A 25,332-nucleotide genomic window follows, 5' to 3' on the forward strand; every position below is an offset into this window, starting at 1 on the left:
AATGCAACTCTAAGCTGAATATAAAACACGGAAAACAAAGGTTTATGAGGCTAGAAGTCATAATAAAAATAGCTCTACATCATGAGTAAAATAATGACAATATTCAACGAGAGTGCTTATCGTAAGTTAAACAGTGAGACTATTCAACAAGCATTGACATTTTAAATCGGGAAAAGGAAATATGATTAAATTAATAAATTTAAATTAATACTCTGCAATCATTTAGAGTCCTCTGAGGCAAGCATTATTGGTCTGACTTTATACCATTTGAAACCTTCATTGAAAGAGATAAAATGTTTCATTCCATTCATTTTGTAGATATTTTTTAAATGAGAAAACTCCCAAGGTATCTATGATTTCCAAAGAAACAAAGTAAGGGATTTGTTCTAAATGGGGTACTATTCACACTGGCATAAAATGCTGTAAGCTGTTATTTTTAGAGGAATAAAGAAAATGGTATTATACATAAGATCCAGTTATTTGCCATCTTATATTCAACTTATAAGCCCAGGAGTGTTAATTCTTATAAATAAGATCAATACCTAAGGGGGTAACTGATTTGAGAACACTAAGGTATTTATATATATAATAATTATATATGCAGCAAGTCTAGTTGAGTGGTTCAAATAACAGTAGGGTTATTTGAGAAAGAAGACAGTAAGTGGTGATGTTATTTTATTCCATAGAAGGACATTTAAACTTTAATTTTATAAAGATTCCATCAATTAAAAATATTTATATATTTAAGTAAGTTTCTACTGTTATGACAGGTAAGTATTTTTGTTCTTTTATTTATTTATTTTTTTGCGGTATGCGGGCCTCTCACTGCTGTGGCCTCTCCCGTTTTGGAGCACAGGCTCCGAACGCGCAGGCCCAGCGGCCATGGCTCACGGGCCCAGCCGCTCCGCGGCATGTGGGATCTTCCTGGACCGGGTCACGAACCTGTGTCCGCTGCATTGGCAGGCGGACTCTCAACCACTGCGCCACAGGGGAGCCCGCAAGTTTTTAATAATATATGCCAGCCAAAGGAACAAGTAGCGGGAAGAACTCAATCTCATCGAAGACTGGTTAAAAAAAAGAGAGGGGGCTTCCCAGGTGGCGCAGTGGTTGAGAGCCCTCCTGCCGATTCAGGAGACACGGGTTTGTGCCCCGGTCCGGGAAGATCCCACATGCCGCAGAGCTGCTGGGCCCGTGAGCCAAGGCCGCTGAGCCTGCGCGTCCAGAGCCTGTGTTCCAAAACAGGAGAGGCCACAGCAGTGAGAGGCCCGCATACCGCAAAAAAATAAATAAATAAAAGAACAAAAATACTTGCCTGTCATAACAGTAGAAAAAAAAAGAATAAGAGAACATTGCAACTTCAGGAGATAAAAGGGGGAAAGTAAAGAGTTACCCTCCCACAGTCCCACAGTAGTCCAATTGTCTTAATTCTTATTTTTAAAGGCCAAACGGGCTTTTATTAAAATTTCATATTCCTAATAGAAATTCAATTTGATTAGTTAGTGATCATTATTGCATGCTAACTCTTTGCAAGTCACTATGGTACATGTTGTGGCGGTAGAGATTAATAAAACGTTGTTCTTGACTTTAAGAATCTCATCATAATTTATATAATGGAAACAGATCTGTTTGCTGACTATAATACGAGGCAGAATAAAAGGCACTAAACAGGGGTGCAAACAACTCACAGTGGGATTGAAAGGAGCGGAGCAATCACCAGCTTCCCAGCCCTCAGTGCCTCATATCTCTGAAACCAGAACTGCTCATCCTGAGTTTTTCCAGAATAGTTAAGGGAGGAATACTGACTGACCATGTGGGGCAGAAGTATAGGCCAGAGGTCTAAAAATTCCTTATAAAGACTTTCAAACAAAACACCCATTTTAGCCTGGTATTCTCTTCTCCTCCACCACCCTCAGCTTTGGTGGTTCCTTGTGCAGCCAATGCCAGAACCATTCTGGGAGTCTTCAGCGGTCAGATAATTTCCAGATGGTATACCCTTTGTAGACACTTCAGCTTGTCTTCCTTTTGTCCTGCTAGATCATTTACCATTCCTCTATCCATTCCATGTCTGATAGGTCATGGGCTGGGGTGCAATGTCTCAACTTCAATGATCATGGAGCAAGTTTCTGGTTGTTCTTGCTTGGATGATTTTTAAAAGGAGAGTGAAATGAAAATGACTGAATTCTTTTGTCTTAAAATCTGTCTTGGCACTTCCCTGGTGGTGCAGTGGTTAAGAATCCGCCTGCCAATGCAGGGGACATGGGTTCGAGCCCTGGTCCAGGAAGATACCACATGTTGTGGAGCAACTAAGCCCATGTGCCACAACTACTGAGCCTGCTCTCTAGAGCCCGCAAGCCACAACTACTGAGCCTGAGTGCCACAACTACTGAGCCCACATGCCACAATTACTGAAGGCCCAGCACCTGGAGACCGTGCTCTGCAACAAGAGAAGCCACAGCAATGAGAAGCCTGCACACGCAACAAAGAGTAGCCCCCGCTCACTGCAACTAGAGAAAACCCACATACAGCAATGAAGACCCAACACAGCCAAAAATAAAAATAATCAAAAAAACCAAAAGAACCCCACCTGTCTTGATTGTGTGATTACCACAATTTCATAACTAAATTGACATTAAGAAAAGAATATTAATAATAGAGGGGACATCTTTAAACTCAAGCTATTAAAAACAAATCTTTTATAGAGAAAATTTGAACAGTGTGGCAAGTGGGGGAAGATGCTTTGTGGTTTAGGAAAGCAGAAAGCAACTTCAACGTACTTCCCAAATCATCTGAAGTAGGCCACTGCCCACTCTGCCTGAAGTAAAGTACAAGTTAGTAAAGCACAAAGAATTCAAACCTTCACAAATATGGTGAACTCTTCCACTTTCTCATTGGCTAGCAGCAATTTCTTCTGTGCACCTTCTAGGGCCTGCTCACTTTGCATTGCTAATCCTTGAAGATGCTTAGATGCTGCTGTTTCAATTTCTGCCATGGCAGATTCAGCCTCATTTATTTTTGATATGAGGAAAGTAAGCTTGAGATCCTGTAAAAGACCAGTAATCATAGAATAAAAAAATATTTCTTAAACAGATTTGGATGTTAGTTAGAGATGTCAGATAAGGAAAGGGTTTCATTACTCTCTCTGTATCTTGTATTCATTTTTATTTGAGAAAAAATTGATGGTTGTTTTTGTTTATTTTCAATGAATATCCTGCACACATATTATCATATTTTATCATCAAAATTAGTTTATGCTTTTTAAAAATTATAAATCATTAAAGACATGGAAGCCATTTTAGACCGAAAGATTTCATATATCAAATGAAAGTATTTAATTAGCTTATAAGTTTAGGTGGACCGAAAAATTTATATCCACTTATATAAATGCCAGTTCTTAACAATAGTTTTCATTTATTAGAAATTATCAAGACAAGTAAATCTGTCTCTCTAATACAGCACTACCTTTAATAATAAACAAATTCTTAGTGTTTTATGTAGAGATATAAATGTTCTCTGCAGTTATCTGAAACATTTAAATAGCTCATAGTAGTTTTAAGGAGAAAAAAAGGACAATTTTAAAAATGAAAAAGACATTGTTACGGTCCACCTCCAGGCTAAAATGTCCTAAAACCATACCTTTTTTTCTAACTCCTCTTTAGTTCTCTGATACATCTGTTCATACTGTGATTTCTCTTTTACAGAGACACTAAGTCTTTGTTTTAGTGAATCGATTGATACCTTCTTGTTGGAACACTCTTCAGTTAATGTTTTCACCTACAAGAAAAGCATGACGGTAATTATTATTGGTAAAGGCATTCTAGTTCCATACTGTATTTGTTTCAAATGGAAACCAAATGAATACATGAATAAGTCTAGTTTATTTTCTCATAAATGATATCAAATTCAAGTATAAGATTTGTAGAACTCATACTGTGAATGATACTAACAATCCTTAAATCAATAGCAAAACCCCAAAATTGCACAAAAAAGCATGAATATTGGTATGTATAGCCTTCTAATAATATAAAATTAATTTTAACTATATTTCCTTTAATTACTAACCTAAACTTCCTTAAGTAGGAGATGGTTGGTTTTGATTTTTAAATAAGCCAAGTCATGGATAATTTTCATTTGTATTCTCCAGTAAAAGTGTAACATGTACTTTTTAGGATAAAATTAAATAAGTAATACAACATATTTATTATACATTTCAAAGAACAGCCGAAGAAAATAGTTTTTCTTTTTCACTTTAAAGCTATTAAAGTTAAATGATTACTTACACAAATATTGTAAGACTACCTTAAATGATTATTGAAGTTAAAAAAATGAGCAAAATTTTAAGGATAGCATTGAAGAAACCTCTATGAAGTAATTATAATTCATGTGGGTCTGTGGAGGAGAAAGAGAAAGAAAATCTGTATGCATGTGTCTTGCTCATGTAAAATTTTCTCTCTTAAATCCATCTGAGCATTACTTACATTTTTATCTCCAACAAGGAAAGTAAGGGAAACGCTCTCTCTGGAGTGGATGACATTTAGTGAATGCCAAAGCACAAGCTGTTTTATGATTTGTTTTATGATTTGTGTAAATAGCAGCTTTAAAAATTTTTAAGCAAAAAAATATCTCTTAGTCAGCAAATCACTGATTTCTACTTTGGGATCAGATATTATACAACTATTTTAAATATGACTCTTTTCCTAAGTACACTGAATTAAATGTATATAAGGAAAAAGTACACTTTAAAAAAAACTGTGATGAGTACACTTAATAAAGAACTGATAGTCATTGACTATAAAATTTTTCATTTAAAATATATGCTTAATTCTATCATTATAAATAATAGCTTTAAATAAAAGAAAATGCTGAATAAAATAGAATTATGTATCCTAGAAATATTAAAGATTTTTAAAATTAAACTTGATTATCTTCTTATGGTATGTTTACAAATATAAAAAGAATGAATGACTATATTATGTGTGACCGTTTGGAGTCTTGAATTTTAAAACAAATAATGTACTTTCAGAGCAAATGATATAATTATGTAACAATACACATATATTTTATGAATATTTGCTATACCTTTTATGAAGATTGAATATTTGAGTTAAAGTAAATACAAGGAGAAGTGATTTTTTTCAGTGTCAGTGAACATAAAAACTGATACCTTTTTTTCAAGATTTTCTAGCATTTCATTAATACTCTCATTACTTTCCAAATTTACTTTCTGTCGAAATTTCAAGTCCTCTATCAAATGTCTTTTCATGGTTATATCTCTCTCCATTCGAGACATCCTTGAAAGGGAAAAAAAGGCATTTTATCGAGTGATAGAAAATACTTCAACAGTGATGATATCTTACATATTATCCAATGTTACACCTACTGTTAATTTTAAATGCTATCTGATATTTGTGAAGTTGCAAATTAATAAAATAAATGCATGGCATAAAATATTGCTCTATTAATAATTTGAGTAAAATATTAAAATCTATAATCCAGTTGTGACTTGGTAATTACAGTATTATATATATATTAAAACATTAAAAAAGAACTAAGAAAAATTAATAAAATTTATGAAAACTTAAAATTATTATATTTATGTTCCATTCTTGCATTCTACGAAAAATACAAGGCAATATTTAGAGATTATCCAAAAGCATAACACCAATATGAAACAACTCTATACTCTAATAAACAAATATAAAATTTGATAATATGTAAAGACACTAAAGTTAGGCATGATGTTCTAATTTAATATCATATGAGATTGAACTGACATATCAGTTTAGCTTAAATTGATAACACTAAGTATAAAATGATAGATGCAGTAACAACTACTGCAATTACTACTATAAAAAGAACAACAGCTAACATTTATTGAGTGTTTACTATGTGCCAGTCACTGTTATAAGTGCTTTACATGTACTAACTCATTTAATTCTAAGAACTTTATGAGTTAATTCTATTAAATTGAGTCCCAGAGCTAGCAGGTAAAGAAGCCAGGATTCAAAGAATGTTTCTTTAAAGTCCTCACTGGTAAACAGTAAGCAAGACTAACTCAATCCATAAATAAGCTTCAAGATAGTCTGCTTAAAAAAATTAACCAATCTTTTCGCCTAATAGTTTTATCTGTTAAGATTTTAAGTGATCTTCACTTATAACGTGGTATACATGTATGTACATGAGGTATACGTATCTCAAATTATGAATGATTAGAATTCTTTCTAAACATGTTATAACTTCTAAGCTCCAGTATATCTATAAAAGATATAGAAAGGAAATAATTTTGATTCTGTGAGAGAACATTTTAAATTCCTTTTTAGTATAAATACACAAAGTATTATAATATTTCATAACCCTCCAGTTATTTTAAACACAAACAAAACTTGTCTTTTTTTTCCACCTTTGCTTTATAAGCTTAGGCATTAAATCCAATATAAAGATCACCTATACATATATTTTTAGTCAAATAATTACTACATTCTAAAGTTTTCTGTTCATAGTCTTTTGGCCATTAATTGATATTTATTCAGAATTAAATATGTTTAAGATGGAAAATCTAACTTTAAACATTCTTACTCTAATTAAAAAATAGTAACTATCTTGCCATAAACCATTATGTATGTAATATTCTTTAAACTTTCATCTTGTGCAGGCTTAAAAACGAACTAAGAAAGGCAAACTTAACAAGTTGGTATTGTTTCTTGGTGTGCAATGTTTAATAGAGTTAGCCGCCACTAGGTGGCACCAAATACAATGGATAAAAATATAAAGCACATACTTTTCATGCATTTCCTTTATGTGTTCTTCTTTTGCTAGGAGTTCAAATTTCAGAGACTTCAAGTTTGATGATCGTTTAGTGAGTTCATTAGTTGCATTCTAGATTAAAAATACACATAAATTCAAATATGTCTTTGAATGTTGTTCTAAAGCAGCATAAATATAAATGACATTTTCACGAAGATAATAAAATTGCAAAAATTATGGTTATAATTAAAATTAACATCTAAATATTTTTAAATGCTTCATTTTGTATGTTCTAACAGAAAAAACATGGCACACTAAAATTTTTATATAACATGCCAAAATCATAGAGGAACACACTCACATAATAATTGCAAAGAGTATATACCCAAAATATATTTACGGGAAATATGGATTTTGTAAAATGTAAATGTGTATGTGATTAATTATTTTTATGGTTTAGTAAGATCACTTAAATCTAATTCTGGATTTACTAATAACCTGTAACAGACTAAATATAGTCACAAAGCTTTGCTGCACCTCCCATCAAGAGGTGTAATCTGTCTCCCAACCCTTTGAATCTGGCCTGGCCTGCGATTTGCTTTGACCAAAAGTATGTGGCATATGACACTGTGCGAATATCAGATCTAGGCCCTAAATCCTTCTAGCTTGCATCTTTGCCCTCTTGGAATGCTGCTCTGGGATCACCTTCCAACAAATATAGAGGAAAGGCCATTTGGGACAGTACTGAGGTACCCCAGATGACATCCAGCAGACCAATTGCCAGCCTTTGAGTGAGGCTCCCTTGGAACTTCCAGCCCAGGTAAATCCTTGGTTTAGAAGAATGCAGGCATATGAGGGGACCCAGCTGACAGCAGCAAAAGAACTATATAGTGAACCCACTGGATCATAAGAAGTAATAATCTGCTGTTGTTTTAAGCTGCTACCTTTTAGGATAATGTTAGATAGTAAAAGATAACTGATAAAGAACCTTATGAATACTGAATACTTCCTTACTTGAACTTATAAACAATAATAATTATTAAAGTATTTATACATAATTATTAGTTTTTCAAAGCAGAACACCTTTGTGGTATTTGTTGTCTGTGTGGCCTAGGAGCCAGAGATAGTAGCTAAAGTGTTAGGGACACCTAACTTTCAATTTTGACTCAAGTTCCAAGAAAACATGTACTCTGAGATATTATTTAGTGATTTGATATTTTGGTTTTTCTACCTGTAAGATAGCACTGACATATATTAATTCATTTGTTAAATTTTAAAAGTATTATATAATATAAATAGAATAAAATATAACTTTTAAAATATTTGTAGTAGTTATTTCATTAATTTTTCTAATAACTATAGTCAATTGTTTCTATGAGAACTATTTCCAGGTTTGACTAACTTATTCTAAAAAATATAAATCTGAAAAGATGAAACCATTAACCACACAATGTAAGTGTAAGTCAAATTCATTAGACAGACTTTAAATCTCATTGGTATGGCATATGTAAATTTTAAATTTCCATTAAGTATTATATTAATTTTCTTAAAAGCCCAAGGCTACCTCAACTTGGCAACTGTATTGAATGCTAAAAGTTTTGATTAAATTTTGTGTTATGCAATCTAAATTTACATCATATTTTACATGTTTAAAGTGACATATGGTGTCTTATTTCTAGCACTGCCAGAGTAAGATGTTCCACACTAGTAAATTTACCAAAAAATTGAAGCTTTTGCTTTAATCATTAAACTTAAATTCTTTCCGGAATGATTGTTCATGCATTTAGAAATGACAATCCACAATAACATTAAGCAATAGTGATACTTTAATATAATGATACTATATTATACATATTATCACTATATTAATTATGTTATATTACTGTATCTAATTTATTATCACTATATCATTATATAATGATGCCTTTAAGAACTATTATGATATAAATGGCTACTCAGCCCTACTCTGAATGGTCCCAGGCTGCTGTTTTTCTAATTTTGTATTTTTACTTTAGCATTTTAATATTTTTTTCTATCAATCTGTTGATCATAATTTCTTGATTCTCTCAATATTCCTGCCTAAAAACAAGCATCCTGGCCCTTAATATATATACTTCTAATTTGCTGCTTTTGAGGTGTTTTCTGCTGAAAAGTTAAACAAATAAACTCATTACAGCTGTATTTAAAATAAAAGACAAAAGGCAGTAAATGAAGCCTGACAATATCTACAACAGAATAAATTAAGTGGATTTTAAGATAGCTGTTTGATTCTTTTATGTTTTTAGACTTAAGCCTGTTATTTTAGGTGGCTGAAAAATGCTGTAATTCTGACTTCTGGATAATTGAGGGATTACAGAATTATAATAAATAAAACAATGCCAGCTTGATAAATACTTTTGCCAGACTCTCTAAATCTCACAGTTATTTTGTTTAATCCTCAAAAATCCTTTTGAAGAGGGCAGAAAGGTATCCCTGCTCTAGACCTCTGGAGAAGCTAAGTAATTTCCTCAGTCAGGTCCCACAAGAAGTTACTGGACAAAAAAAATGATCAAAACCCAGGTCCTCTGACCCTTTTCCATTTTCTACAACATAATACTTATCTGCAGCATGACAAAATCTGGAGTAAAACACATATTTCAAAGATGTCATAATGGTAATAATCTATCTTGTTTAGAGCTTTCCTGTTTATTAAACACTTAAAACATTTTTCATAGTGAAATGAGTAAAAGCATGGATGCTAGAGCCCTATGGATTGAGTTCTAATCTCAGCTCTATCTCTTAGTAGCTGTGTGACCTTGGACAATTAACGTACTCAGTTTGCTTAACTGTAAAATAGATATAATAACAGAATTTATCTCATAGGGTTGAAATGAGTATTTAATGAGTTAACATTTTAAAAAGACTTAGAACTAGACTGGCAACAGATTATATATAAATTAACAGTAGTTTAAAAACTATTATTCTTCATTATTAACTTACTGGAAAACTGGAAGAGAACATGGTATACACCAAAAGGTATCCTTTCAACAATCAGGAGGTCAAAAAAAATCACAAATATAAGTTGGAGTACTACTCAATCCACATTGTATAAAGAACTACAAAATTAAACTAAATATAAATAACTGATGTATATATCATTCACTGGAAGGAATTTATATGTCACTAAATATTTTATTACCTATCTATATAAAGTTGGGTTCCTTGAGGAAACATGTCTAATATGGGTAAAAATGAAGACACAGAAATGCACATGAGAACTCTAGCTTCTGAATGAACCATGTACATTTCAGAAGTACACCTAAGAATTTACATAGAAAAGTCTAATATTAATTGGATAAAATAAAAAAGATGGATGTAGACCTTTAAGAGATTCAAATCTAACCATTTTTTGTTTTACTAGGCATAGAAAACATCAAGTAGAAAATAAGCTATTTCTCGGAAATTTATTATGTTAGCAATCTGATATCTGTTATAGGCTGAATTGTGTCCTGGCAAAATTCATATGTTGAAGTCCTAACCTCCCCTTCCAGTACTTCAAAATGTATTTGGATAGGGTTTTTAAGGAGGTAATTAAAGTAAAATGAGGTCACATGGGTGGGCCTTAATCTAACATGACTGGTGTCCTTATAAGAGGAGCAATTAGGACACAGACCTCATAGACTGAGGGGTGACCATGTGAAGACACAGCAAGAAGGCGGCCATCCACAGGCCAAGGAAAGAGGCCTTGGAAGAAATCAAACGTGTCAATACTTTGATCCTGAACTTCTAGACCCCAGAACTATGGGAAAATAAATTTCTATTATTCAAGCCAGCCACTAGGTGGTATTTTGTTATGGCAGCCCTAGCGACCTAATACAATATCGAAACAGAAATCTGTAGTATCAAGAGTATTATTTATTTAAAAGTGCCTAGTCTTCCAGAATATTTCCATATTAAAGCATGAAATAAGACAAAAGTAAAGATGTACCCTTTTTGTCCCTATGCAGCCTGGTCAGTGTTCCAGGACTCCAGGTTAGATATGGACAATGTCACTTGAAACTTACATCAAGCATGATCTAAATTGCTTTAGGCATTCTCATTAGTCTCACCTTTGTAACTCACACATTCCTTCAAAGTGAGAGAGATTTATATGTGGGTAAAAACTTATGCCATAGTAAACCATGATGCAAGGAGCTTACAGATATCCATATGGGCCTATTATTACCAAAAATTGTTAGAGTATTAGTAGTAAGTAAAATTAAATAAATAAAATAAAAATCAACTTAAAACTATTAACAATTAAAAAATTTAGAAGTCAGATCAGACATTACTGGATTTAACATTCTATTTTATCTTGGTGAAAACAAAAGTTATATTAGGCACATGAAGACTTAAATATAGGAAGAATCACTGAACTGTGAATAAAAGTATCTGTAGTAGATAAGATCAAAGAAGACCGCAATAATTTTATCCTCCATATAAAACCTAAACACTGAAATGTTCAATTTATACATTTTACTCAATTTTTTCGGAGACAGAAACATATCTTAAGAGAAGAAATATAGTTCCAAACTTGCACGACTATTTTTTCTCATTTCTATTATGTAAGGTATTTAAACTTATAAAATGTGGTTGTTGAGGCAAGTTCTGCACATAAAAACTCTCTGAAGAAAATGGTATTTAAGGATCACCTAAATTAATACCAACTGGTATATCTGATTATTAATAACAAAGCAAAATATTTTCAAGCAATAGTACACAAATTTACTTTAAACTTTATCCTAGTTTATCCTACTAGTTATCCTTCATTTAAAGATGTTACTATTAGAAAGAGCACACATATAATATTTTGGATTGAAAATAACTGACTCTATTTGACAATTCTATACCCTAATACCCTCTTAACAGTCATGGTTATTACATTTCTAGTGTATTCTGTGCATTTTCAACCAGAATTTTCTTTCTAGTAACTCTCATTATAGCTATGGTCCCATATACACTGTCCTTTTAGCTTCCAGCAAGCAATCCCCACTGAAGAAAATAATTAATATGTGAGGAATAATTGAGCTTGTTTTAAGAAGCACGAAAGTGAACTTTCCGATTAGAACTCACAAATCCCATTTTTAACAAGATAATTCTCTTTAACCTAAGGCCAGCCTTACTTTTAAGTTGTTGACAGTCTCACCTGGACTTAGACACAATTCTTTATAAGCAAAAGGAACACTGGTCTTTATTCTCACTCTCAGGTTTAACTTGATTAAATCAACTCACCTTTGCTCTGTGCTGCTTCTCCTTTCCCCTAATTCCCTCCTCCTTCCCCATCTCCAACAAAGAACCACCAAATTAAAACAGTAGCAAAATGTGTACAGGAAAGCAATTCTATTTATGTTGATACATTATTATGTTCAAAAAGAATTCTGTTCAGTGGCTGGCAAAGAGGAGTTGAATAGTGGAATAGAATGATAATGGCCAGTTTCCATCGTCTCCTAAGTCAGGATTTAATGGTGGCTTGCTATTTTTTCAGAGAATAGTATTATAAGTTACCAGATAAGAATCTACCAGGCTAAAATAGAAAGATGAGATTGAATGTAGTATTAATAATTTAGGGATTATTTACATCATAATTTACCTTTATTAGAATTAAATTAGAATTGATAGAAACATGTCTTTAAGGATTCACTAACTTAATAAATGTTTTCATCTTTAATAAAATTTATAATCACCTTCAGTTTACACTGCAATTGCTTCATTTCCAAATCCATGATCCTTGAAGGGCCAAGTGATGTAACTTGTATCCGTGGAACTGTTACCCGGTCAACTTCTTCAGCCAAACTTGTGATTTTGGATGAAGACTCCAATTTCTTTAGTAAATCTTCTTTTTCTTTCCGAAGCTCAGCCAAATCCAAATTTAGCTTCTTTTTAAAGAAAATAAATATAAATTTATTATAAAAGTAATTACATTTAACCTAACAATTATCAGCATCAAATTGTACAGGTAGAAAAATGCTAAAGAAAAAAAGTGACACTGATTACAAAAATAGTTATTATAAGAACTACAAAAATTCTAACTTTCACTAGTTTTTGCTTAAGGTTGTAGGGCTTGTAAAGGTTAAAACAAAATAGACCAGCTGTACTCAATATATTTTGGTTGGCTGGTCTTTACTTATGATGTGCTATTTCTTTGCCTTCATATAAACATGGGTGTTCCAGAGATTCACATATTTGATAACCTTGACTTCAGGGCCGATCTACTTAACTGGTAAAAGCCAAGCTGGAGCAGGACAGGATAACAGATGTTAGTTGTTTATTCCACTGGGTAGGTCTTACTACCCTATACAGCAGCCAAAATGCTTCTCATTTAGCAACAGAAACGTTAAGTCCAATTAGCAGAAGAGGCTTATTAGAGATTTAGTTCAAATAAATAGCATACCAACACATTCACTCAGTTTTATGCACTTGATTGATAGTTGACAAGTCCTCTTTGTAATGTTGAGGTAGATTGCACTAAACTCCTTGCATTTAAATTTTTAATAACAAGAACATTTTACTAAATGGCATACTGGTAATGCTTTTATGAAACTGTAAAAGAAACCGCCTTAATGTTAGCCCCTTTCATTCACCCATCTGTAGTCTGCAGAATGCCACCAACCTATAATGGCACAACAACTTAGAGATCCTTAAGAGGATAACTGCACTATTACTTTATTATTCCAAAGAAGCTTATAATAATGGTAGTTTAACATAAGGAACAATTATACAAAATGGTACTGAAGTCTCTCAGAGGAGGAAAAAATTCTTTCTTTGTTAAGAATTCTAATAAAAACAGTTAAAGATGTGGCTAACATGTATAGTCATATATATATGGGACATAAGTTACTTAAGTATTAACACTATGTTTAAACACAATTTCTAAAAAGTATATCAATAAATCTGTAATTACATATATATTTGTGTATACATGTGTATAGTTAAATATGAATATTTTAGATCATGAAATCAAAACTAGGGCTTGATATATTTGAGATTAAACTACATTTTGGTGAAATAACAAGTATGTTTCAGTGAAAAAAAAAATCCTTTGGCTATATTTTAACCTATGATCTAAAAGCGCGGTTTTTTATATTTTTCAGGAAATATTCATCCCTGGATTGTCCCAAAGGTAACAAACAATTAACATCAAAAAGCAAAAGCTGGGCTTCCCTGGTGGCGCAGTGATTGAGAGTCCACCTGCCGATGCAGGGGACTCGGGTTCGTGCCCCGGTCCGGGAGGATCCCACGTGCCGCGGAGCGGCTGGGCCCGTGAGCCATGGCCGCTGAGCCTGCGCTTCCGGAGCCTGTGCTCCGCAACGGGAGAGGCCACAACAGTGAGAGGCCCGCGTACCACAAAAAAAAAAAAAAAAAAAAAAAAAAAAAAAAAAAAAAAAAAAAAAAAAAAAGCAAAAGCAAACTCATAATTTCCCTAAATCTGAAAATCTTCCTGGTTATCATTCAAGGTTGAATACATCTCCCTCCCTGTTTATTAATTCTCTGTGTCCAATAGTCAGGTTCTATAAATTATGTAATATTTCTTATATTCATTTCCTTCTGCCACTTTCTTAATGAAGACTCACCATCCCACTAAGACCACTGCAATAGCCTTTCCCCTATGGGCAACCTTTCTCTACGTTCAAACCGTCTTTTAAACAACTTCCCAAAACAACATTGACCTGTTACTCTCTTATTCAAAACTCTTCAGGGTATTTGTTTTTCTCCTTCTGAAATACCATATGCTAACACATATATATATGGAATCTAAGAAAAAACGTCATGAAGAGACTAGGGGTAGGATGGGAATAAAACACAGACCTACTAGAGCATGGAATTGAGGATATGGGGAGGGGGGAGGGTAAACTGTGACGAAGTGAGAGAGTGGCATAGATATATATACACTACCAAATGTAAAATAGATAGCTAGTGGGAAGCAGCCGCATAGCACAGGGAGATCAGCTCGGTGGTTTGTGTCCACCTAGAGAGGTGGGATAGGGAGGGTGGGAGGGAGGGAGACACAAGAGGGAAGAGATATGGGAACATATGTATACGTATAACTGATTCACTTTGTTGTAAATCAGAAACTAACACACCATTGTAAAACAGTTATACTCCAATAAAGATGTTAAAAAAAACAACAACAACTCTTCAGGGGTTCCTCAGCCCAATAGAATAAAGCTCAGATGTTTGTGGTTATAAAAAGCTCTGTAAGATTTAACTTCAATTTGTGTTTCAGTCACACATCACCTGCAGTCAAACTTGTCTGCCCTTCCCCAAAACTTTCAGCCATTTCTACATTGATGACTCTACACATGGTGTTTCCTTCTGCTGAAATCTCTCTCATGCATAAAGAGTAGCTTAGTATTTTCTCCTTTATGAAATCTTCTCTGCAGTTGTCTCCTTTTTTCCAACCAAGTAGCTTCTCCATTCTCTTAGCTCCCATAGCATTATGGCTGTTCCTCAACCACGGCCCTAGCAAAGGCTTGAGAGAGGACTATGCCTTTGTTAACCTATGTATCCACCCCCACCCCCCCACCATGGTATCTAAAAGCAATGCCTTTTGTATACTAAGAAACAGAAGAAAGGTTTCAAAAATACAAGTCTACCTGTTTGTCACACAGATGGTGCTATAAAGAAACATATTGATTTCAGCTTTTATATATAATCGTTCTACTATTTTATTATTTTATATATATTAAAATACACTTTTATTAGCAATGTAGTATTATTAAGCTTTTACTTAAATAGTATGCAGCAGAACATTTATCAATCCTAAAGTTAATGTTCTGCATCTAAATTAGACTTTTTGAGATTTTCATTTGTTAAGACATAATTCATGGCTACAATTCTAGGTGGAATCTCAGGCAACACAGAAGACTAAATTTTTAAATTTTTTTTAACATCTTTATTGGAGTATAATTGCTTTACAATGGTGTGTTAGTTTCTGCTGTATAACAAAGCAAATCAGCTATACATATATGTATATCTCCATTTCTCCTCCCTCTTGAGTCTCCCTGCCACCCTCCCTATCCCACCCCTCTAGGTGGACACAAAGCACCGAGATGATCTCCCTGTGCTATGCAGCTGCTTCCCACTAGCTATCTATTTTAACATCTTTATTGGAGTATAATTGCTTTACAATGGTGTGTTAGTTTCTGCTTTATAACAAAGTGAATCAGTTATACATATACATATGTTCCCATATCTCTTCCCTCTTGCGCCTCCCTCCCTCCCATCCTCACTATCCCACCCTTCTAGGTGGTCACAAACCACCTAGCTGACCTCCCTGTGCCATGCGGCTGCTTCCCACTAGCTATCCACCCTATGTTTGTTAGTGTATGTATGTCTATCCCACTCTCTCACTTTGTCATAGTTTACCGTTCCCCCTCCCCATATCCTCAAGTCCATGCTCCAGTAGGTCTGTGTCTTTATTCCTGACGCACACCAAGGCTCTTCATGCCATTTTTTTTCTTAGGTTCCATATATATGTGTTAGCATATGGTATTTATTTTTCTCCTTCTGATTTACTTCACTCTGTAAGACAGACTCCAGGTCCATCCACCTCACTACAAATAACTCAATTTTGTTTCCTTTAATGGCTGAGAAATATTCTATTGTATATGTGTGCCACATCTTCTTTATCCATTCATCTATTGACGGACACTTAGGTTGCTTCCATGTCCTGGCTATTGTAAATAGAGCTGCAATGAACATTTCGGTACATGACTATTTTTTTTTTTTTTTTTATGACTATTTTTGAATTATGGTTTTCTCAGGGTATATGCCCAGTAGTGAGATTGCTGGGTCGTATGGTAGTTCTATTTGTAGTTTTTTAAGGAACCTCCATACTGTTCTCCATAGTGGTTGTATCAATTTACATTCCCACCAACAGTACAACAGTGTTCCCTTTTCTCCACACCCTCTCCAGCATTTATTGTTTCCAGATTTCTTGATGATGGCCATTCTGACTGGTGTGAGATGATATCTCACTGTAATTTGATTTGCATTTCTCTAATGATTAATGATGTTGAACATTCTTTCATGTGTTTGCTGGCAATCTGTATATCTTTGGAGAAATGTCTATTTAGGTCTTCTGCGCATTTTTGAATTGGGTTGTTTGTTTTTCTGTTATTGAGCTGCATGAGCTGCTTGTAAATTTTGGAGATCAATCCTTTGTCAGTTGCTTCATTTGCAAACACTTTTTCCTATTCTGAGGGTTGTCTTTTGGTCTTGTTTATGGTTTCCTTTGCTTTGCAAAAACTTTTAAGTTTCATTAGGTCTCATTTGTTTATTTTTGAGTTTATTTCCATTTCTCTAGGAGGTGGGTCAAAAAGGATCTTGCTGTGATTTATGTCATAGAGTGTTCTGCCTATGTTTTTCTCTAAGAGTTTGATAGTGTCTGGCCTTACATTTAGGTCTTTAACCCATTTTGAGTTTATTTTTTTGTGTGGTGTTAGGGAGGGTTCTAATTTCATACTTTTACAGGTAGCTGTCCAGTTTTCCCAGCACCACTTATTGAAGGGCTGTCTTTTCTCCATTGTATATCCTTCCCTCCTTTATCAAAGATAAGGTGACCATATGTGTGTGGGTTTATCTCTGGGCTTTCTATCCTGTTCCATTGACCTATATTTCTGTTTTTGTGCCAGTACCATACTCTCTTGATTACTGTAGCTGTGTAGTATAGTCTCAAGTCAGGAAGCCTTATTTCTCTAATTCCATTTTTTGTTCTCAAGATTGCTTTCACTATTCGGGGTCTTCTGTGTTTCCATACAAATTGTGAAATTTTTTGTTCTAGTTCTGTGAAAAATGCCAGTGGTAGTTTGACAGTGATTGCATTGAATCTGTAGATTGCTTTGGGTAGTAGAGTCATTTTCACAATGTGGATTCTTCCAATCCAAGAACATGGTATATCTCTCCATCTGTTTGTATCATCTTTAATTTCTTTCATCAGTGTCTTATAATTTTCTGCATACAGGTCTTTTGTCTCCTTAGGTAGGTTTATTCCTAGGTATTTTATTCTTTTTGTTGCATTGGTAAATGGGAGTGTTTTCTTAATTTCACTTTGAGATTTTTCATCATTAGTGTATAGGAATGCCAATGATTTCTGTGCATTAATTTTGTATCCTGGTACTTTACCAAATTCATTGATTAGCTCTAGTAGTTTTCTGGTAGCCCCTTTAGGATTCTCTATGTATAGTATCATGTCATCTGCAAACAGTGACAGCTTTATGTCTTCTTTTCCGATTTGGATTCCTTTTATTTCTTTTTCTTCTCTGATTGTTGTGGCTAGAACTTCCAAAACTATGTTGAATAAGAGTGGTGAGACTGGGCAACCTTGTCTTGTTCCTGATGTTAGTGGAAATGATTTCAGTTTTTCAACATTGAGGACGATGTTGGCTGTGGGTTTGCCATATATGGCCTTTATTATGTTGAGGAAAGTTCCCTCTATGCCTACTTTCTGCAGGGTTTTTATCATGAATTGGTGTTGAATTTTGTCAAAAACTTTCTCTGCATCTATTGAGACGATCATATGGTTTTTCTCTCTCAGTTTGTTGATATGGTGTATCACGTTGATTGATTTGTGTATATTGAAGAATCCTTGCATTCCTGGGATAAACCCCACTTGATCATGGTGTATGATCCTTTTAATGTGCTGTTGGATTCTGTTTGCTAGTATTTTATGAGGATTTTTGCATCTATGTTCATCAGTGATATTGGCCTGTAGTTTTCTTTCTCTGTGACATCTTTGTCTGGTTTTGGTATCTGGGTCATGATGGCCTCGTAGAATGAGTTTGGGAGTGTTCCTCCCTGTGCTATATTTTGGAAGAGTTTGAGAAGGATAGGTGTTAGTTCTTCTCTAAATGTTTGATAGAATTCGCCTGTGAAGCCATCTGGTCCTGGGCTCTTGTTTGTTGGAAGATTTTTAATCACAGTTTCAATTTCAGTGCTTGTGATTGGTCTGTTCATATTTTTTATTTCTTCCTGGTTCAGTATCGGAACCTTGTGCATTTCTAAGAATTTGTCCATTTCTTCCAGGTTGTCCATTTTATTGGCATAGTTGCTTGTAGTAACCTCTCATAATCTTTTGTATTTCTGCAGTGTCAGTTATTACCTCTCCTTTTTCATTTCTATTGATTTGAGTCTTCTCCCTTTTTTCTTCATTAATCTGGCTAATGGTTTATCAATTTTGTTTACCATCTCAAAGAACCAGCTTTCAGTTTAATTGATCTTTGCTATCGTTTCCTTCATTTCTTTTTCATTTATTTCTGTTCTGATCTTTATTTCTTTCCTTCTTTCTACTAAATTTGGGGGTTTTTTGTTCTTCTTTCTCTAATTGCTTTAGGTGCAAGCTTAGGTTGTTTATTTGAAATGTTTCCTGTTTCTTAAGGTAGGATTGTATTGGTATAAACTTCCCTCTTAGAACTGCTTTTGCTGCATCCCATAGGTTTTGGGTCGTCGTGTCTCCATTGTCATTAGTTTCTAGGTATTTTTTGATTTCCTCTTTGATTTCTTTTTTTTTTTTTGCGGTACGCGGGCCTTTCACTGTTGTGGCCTCTCCCGTTGAGGAGCACAGGCTCCGGACGCGCAGGCTCAGCAGCCATGGCTCACGGGTCCAGCCGCTCCGCGGCATGTGGGATCTTCCCGGACCGAGGCACGAACCCATGTCCCCTGCATCGGCAGGCGGACTCTCAACCACTGCGCCACCAGGGAAGCCCCTCTCTTTGATTTCTTCAGTGATCACTTCGTTATTAAGTAGTGTATTGTTTAGCCTCCATGTGTTTGTATTTTTTACAGATCTTTTCCTTTAATTGATATCTAGTCTCATAGCGTTGTGGTCAGAAAAGATACTTGATACGATTTCAATTTTCTTAAATTTACCAAGGCTAGATTGGTGACCCAAGATATGATATATGCTGGTGAATGATCCATGAGCACTTGAGAAAAATGTGTATTCTGTTGTTTTTGGATGGAATGTCTTATAAATATCAATTAAGTCCATCGTGTTTAATGTATCATTTAAAGCTTGTGTTTCCTTATTTATTTTCACTTTGGATGATCTGTCCATTGGTGAAAGTGGGGTGTTAAAATCCCCTACTATGATTGTGTTACTGTTGATTTCCCCTTTTATGGCTGTTAGTATTTGCCTTATGTATTGAGGTGCTCCTATGTTGGGTGCATAAATATTTACAATTGTTGTATCTTCTTCTTGGATCGATCACTTGATCATTATATAGTGTCTTTCTATGTCTCTTGTAATAGTCTTTATTTTAAAGTCTATTTTGTCTGATATGAGAATTGCTACTCCAGCTTCCTTCTGATTTCCATTTGCATGGAATATCTTTTTCTATCCCCTCACTTTCAGTCTGTATGTGTCCCTAGGTCAGAAGTGGGTCTCTTGTAGACAGCATATATACAGGTCTTGTTTATGTATCCATTTAGCCAATCTGTGTCTTTTGGTGGGAGCATTTAATCCATTTACATTTAAGGTAATTATTGATATGTATGTTCCTATTCCCATTTTCTTAATTGTTTTGGGTTTGTTATTATATGTCTTTTCCTTCTCTTGTGTTTCTTGCCTAGAGAAGTTCCTTTAGTAATTTGTTGTAAAGCTGGTTTGGTGGTGCTGAACTCTCTCAGCTCTTGCCTGTCTGTAAAGGTTTTAATTTCTCCATCAAATCTGAATGAGATCCTTGCTGGGTAGAGTAATCTTGGTTGTAGGTTCTTCTCCTTCATCACTTTAAATATGTCCTCCACTCCCTTCTGGCTTGCAGAGTTTATACTGAAAGATCAGCTGTTAATCTTAGGGGATTCCTTTGTGTGTTATTTGTTGTTTTTCCCTTGCTGCTTTTAATACGTTTTCTTTGTATTTAATTTTTGATAGTTTGATTAATATGTGTCTTGGCATGTTTCTCCTTGGATTTATCCAAGAAAAGTCTCTTGTCTCTTCAGCAGCTCCAGAATTCTCCTGGACTCCCTCCCAGCTAGACATGGTGCACTAACCTCTTCAGGCTGTGTTTATGCTGCCAACCCCAGTCCTCTCCTGGCATCAGACCAAAGTCCAAGCCTCAGCTCCCAGCCCTGGCAGGTGAGCAGACAAGCCTCTCGGGCTTGTGAGTGCTGGTTGGCACCAATCCTCTGTGTGGGAATCTCTCTGCTTTGCCCTCTGCACCCCTGTTGCTGCACTCTCCTCCGTGGCTCTGAAGCTTCCTCTTCTGCCACCCGCAGTCTCTGCCCGTGAAGGGGCTTCCAGTGTGTGAAAACCTTTCTTCCTTCACAGCTCCATCCCACTGGTGCAGGTCCCGTCCTTATTCTTTTGTCTTTGTTTTCTCTTTTTTCTTTTGCCCTACCCAGGCACGTGGGGAGTTTCTTGCCTTTTTGGAGGTCTGAGGTCTTCTGCCAGAGATCAGTTGGTTTCTATAGGAGCAGTTCCACATATAGATGTATTTCTGATGTATCTGTGGGGAGGAAGGTGATCTCCACGTCCTACTCTTCCGCCATATTCTCCAGAATCCCGCTATCTATTTTACATTTGGTAGTGTATATATGTCCATGCCACTGTCTCACTTCGTCCCAGCTTACCCTTCCCCCTCCCCATGTCCTCAAGTCTATTCTGTACATCTGCATACAGAAGACTAAATTTTGATGAGGCTCTTTTCTTCCTGGTGGCTTCTCTCATTTGTTAAACTTGTATGATCTATCAATTAGATCTATCCTTTCCACAGTGGCAAATCCTGACATTATAAATATATCCTTCATTGAGCAAAGACCAAGGCAATATATATATCTCTTTAAAAGATATGCATATGTAGATTTTAACTTCAATTTAATGGTATAAAAATTTAGTAAGCAAAGAAATAGTGAAATTACAGAGACAGTAAACCAAATGACTTGCAATATTAAAATATAAATCTTGCTTGATCAAATTATTTTAACTCTATAATCTTTAAAACATATTTCTGATGTTAATTATATATGCCTAGAAATGCTACAGAGCACCTGTCAAAATAGAAGAAATAGACAAATCATACATTCTATCAGTTTCAAATCCTTTGATTATCCCTTAACATTTTGGACAAGTAATTATGGCTCCTATTACTAACTTCTCTCAGTTTAAGCATTCTACTTCTTAATTGAGAAGTTTCATAGATGAGACAAGAATGATAAATAATAACTTTCTTTTGTTTATACTTGGTTTGGAATGTGAGACTTTTGTGGTGACCTTGTTAGAAAGTGATTGTGCTTTTGGGACTTCCCTAGTGATGCAGTGGTTAAGAATCCACCTGCCAATGCAGGGGACACGGGTTTGAGACCTGGTCCAGGAAGATCCCACATGCCGTGGAGCAACTAAGCCCGTGCACCACAACTACTGAGCCTGCACCCTAGAGTCTGTGAGCCAAAACTACTGAGCCAGCATGCCACAACTACTGAATCCCGCATGCCTAGGGCCCCTGCTCCGCAACAAGAGAAGCCACCACAATGAGAAGCCTGCATACCGCAATGAAGAGTAGCCCCTGCTCACCGCAGCTAGAGAAAGCCTGCGTGTAGCAACGAAAATCCAGCACAGCCAAAAATAAATAAATTTATTTTAAAAACAGTGATTGTATTGTAAAATCTACCAATGAACTAAAACTACTCTTAAAATTATTTTTCTTTTTTATCAGAAGCATGATTCCTATTTCTATATTATTACCTTTCCATGTCTAATCAAAGATTTAAAAATATTTAAGTCATATTACATTAAAATCATAAGTAATATTAAAACACATATAAGAGTCATAATTTCTGGATTCTAATTTGGGGTCTACTGCTTACCAGCTGAGTGACACTGAGCAAGCACTTGACTTTGTTTCTCTGTTTAAAAACAGAGATGATGCTTGCTTACCTAGCAAAGGTAATCTTGAGGGCAGAATTTTTTTTTTTTAATCTGTGATAGCACTTGGTAAACTTTAAATTTACAGTATTATTGTTAGCATTATTAGCTTGTGGAAAACATACCATACAGAGTCTAAGAAGTGTCCTAAAGGCTGAGGACCTGAATTAGTAAAAAGCTTTACTATATACATACACACACATACAAATATCAAATAATTCTCTAATTTCTCTCATGACAGAAACTTTACTTTGTCTTAAGTGACAGTTATTTGTTTGATCTTAACTTAGGATTCCTTACTAGGATACAAGCTTATTGAAGGCAGAAGTGTTATTCTGACTCTTTATTTCCCCAGCAGTGCAGTTCCTCTACAATTTTTAAAAGTCTATTTCTACTTAAAAGTTGATGTCAATGAGAATAATACTGAGATTTGTATTGATTTTTATGTGTAGTCAATTATCCTAACCAAAGGTTATAAAATAGAAGTTAACACTATAAAAGATTAAAATGAGACACTAGTTATTATTTATTTAAATATAACATTGAAGAAATGTAAGTCCCTAAAGAGGAAAGAACCCTCTAAGCAACTGTAGGAAGAAACATGGAAATATTAGAGAATTCATTATTCAGTAATGAGCACTGTGGTAGGCAGAATTCTCAGATGACCCCCAATGGCCTATGCCCTTGTATGTGTGGTTGAACTGTGAATATGATAGGCTATCACTCCCATGATTACACTATTTGCATTGTTATATGCAAAGGGATTCTGTAGATGTAAATTATGGTCCCTAGTCACATGACTTTGAGTTAATCAAAAGTGAGATTACACTGGCTGGTGAATAATCAGGTGAGCCCTTTAAAAAAAAGCCAGGGGCTCTCCCTGAGGTAAGATTCTCCTGCTGGCCTTGAAGAAGTAAGTTGCCATGTTATGAGAGGACTACAGAGGGGGCTATAACGTTAGGCCCTAAGGAAGACCTCAGGAGCTGAGAATGGTCCTTGAGCAAGAAAACAGGTACTTCAGTCCTACAACAACAAGGAACTAAATTTTCCCAACAAACACAGAAGCTTGGAAGAAAAGCCTGAACTCCAGAAAGAAAGGCAGCTTGGCTGCTTGTGATACCCTGAGCAAAGGATCCCACTAACCTGTGCCAGACTCCTGACTATGGAAACTGTGAGGTAATGTGTATATCGTTTCTAAGCTGCTAAATTTGTGGTAATTTGTTATATAACATGGAAAACTAGTATGAATCCCAAATTTTAAAAAGCTGTCCCTTTTTTGAACCTATTCCTTTTTCTCTTATTGCCTCCCTACCTTCCTTTAAGCAAGTGTCCTGAATCCACAGTACATAGTTTGTATAACATCCTCACTCTGGCTTTTCTTTTCCTCACCCATAATTTTGTGTTTATTTTTTCAATAGCTCTAAAAAAACTGTTCCAGTTTCTATGCTAGAAATATAAATTGCCTCTTCCAGATCTGCATTTTGTAGTTTAATTGCCACGCAAAATGCCTCTGGCCAGAAGTTTCCTTTTGTTGCTCTCAACAGTAATCTCATGAACAGGGTAGATAAGGCTCCCTGGATGTACTCTCCTTTATTCTCTTACATGGGAGTTCATTCATGTCTTTTGTTTATTCTGGGCCCCAACTTGATATTTTCTGCAAGATTTTGCTAGGTAAGATCTACATCCAGGACCTGACTCAATATCTGTGATTCATTCCTTTTTACATACTATGTGGTATTAGCTCTATATTTTCGATGATAAAAAAGTTATAATCCTTGCCTTTAGGTAGTTACCAGTCTATAACCTAGAAATATATAATGATAAACTGCAGTAAGTGCTATGGAGAAACAAATCGGGGAGCTAAGGGAACTGCTGCTGCCTTCAAATCCTGTCTGGTAAATGCGAGTTACAGCCAGTTTCCTTCCGTGTACTCCTCCTGATTTGTTTTGTCAAAAGTTTCCTGGAAGCTAGGGATAACATTAAAGGCCATGGCTAGATATGCAATCATCCTGCTTTCCAACTTTTACTCTAGAGAAGGCATCTATCAGAAAATGCTGAGTAAATTCAGGGCAGTCCTGATGAGATGGAGGGTCTCTTCTCCAGCAGGGAGCCTCGGTAAACATTTTAATGTTCAAGAACGAATTATCAGAAAAAATAAAACAGGGCCCGTGGAAAATATTCTACAGCCCAAATGAAAAGAAGAAAAGGGTTTAGAAAAAAAACAAACCGGAAAGAATCATTTCCCTAATCGCCCCCCCCAAACAATGTATTTTTAGATACTCTCTGATCTTGCTGTCTCCAAAGAATAAAATATTCAACATCTGCCTATTCAATGGACATGATACTAGTTGTGTAAAGAAAATGCTTTTAAGTATTCAACTACTTTAGGAGCAGTAAAGGAATAGGATGCGGTATAGCTCTTCATTTCTAATAAAAGGTTGATTCTGACCTAACTTTTTTTTTTCCTGGACAGTAACGACCTTATAGCATTGAAAAACACTATTCAGTTCTCCTCATATATTTTTCACCACTGGATTAGAAACTTAAAATAATGAACCATTTAAAAAATTTGAAAATGTTCTTAGTTGGGATAGTGGGATCTGAAAAGGAGACACATGGAAATGCTAGAAAACCCAGCTTAACGTGAGGGTGAACGTCAGGGTCACAGGAGCAGGATTTCTGGGAAGCCTATGGAGGAAATAGTTGGTGGCAGA

General features: G+C 35.0%; 1 protein-coding gene across 3 annotated transcripts in view; it reads right to left on the reverse strand.

The window, feature by feature from the left end:
- The window catches only part of CNTLN (centlein), a 360,902-nt gene that overhangs the window by 51,091 nt on the left and 284,479 nt on the right, over positions 1-25,332 (reverse strand). For all 3 annotated transcript variants that reach the window (XM_067041446.1, XM_059071063.2, XM_067041445.1), the window contains exons 19-23: positions 12,444-12,635; positions 6,776-6,873; positions 5,162-5,288; positions 3,634-3,771; positions 2,855-3,040 (exon numbers count right to left, since the gene is read on the reverse strand). In XM_067041446.1, the coding sequence (XP_066897547.1) occupies positions 2,855-3,040; positions 3,634-3,771; positions 5,162-5,288; positions 6,776-6,873; positions 12,444-12,635 (741 nt within the window). The remainder of the gene's footprint in view (positions 1-2,854; positions 3,041-3,633; positions 3,772-5,161; positions 5,289-6,775; positions 6,874-12,443; positions 12,636-25,332) is intronic.

Source organism: Kogia breviceps, chromosome 8, assembly GCF_026419965.1.
Source record: "Kogia breviceps isolate mKogBre1 chromosome 8, mKogBre1 haplotype 1, whole genome shotgun sequence".
Lineage (NCBI taxonomy): Eukaryota > Metazoa > Chordata > Mammalia > Artiodactyla > Physeteridae > Kogia > Kogia breviceps.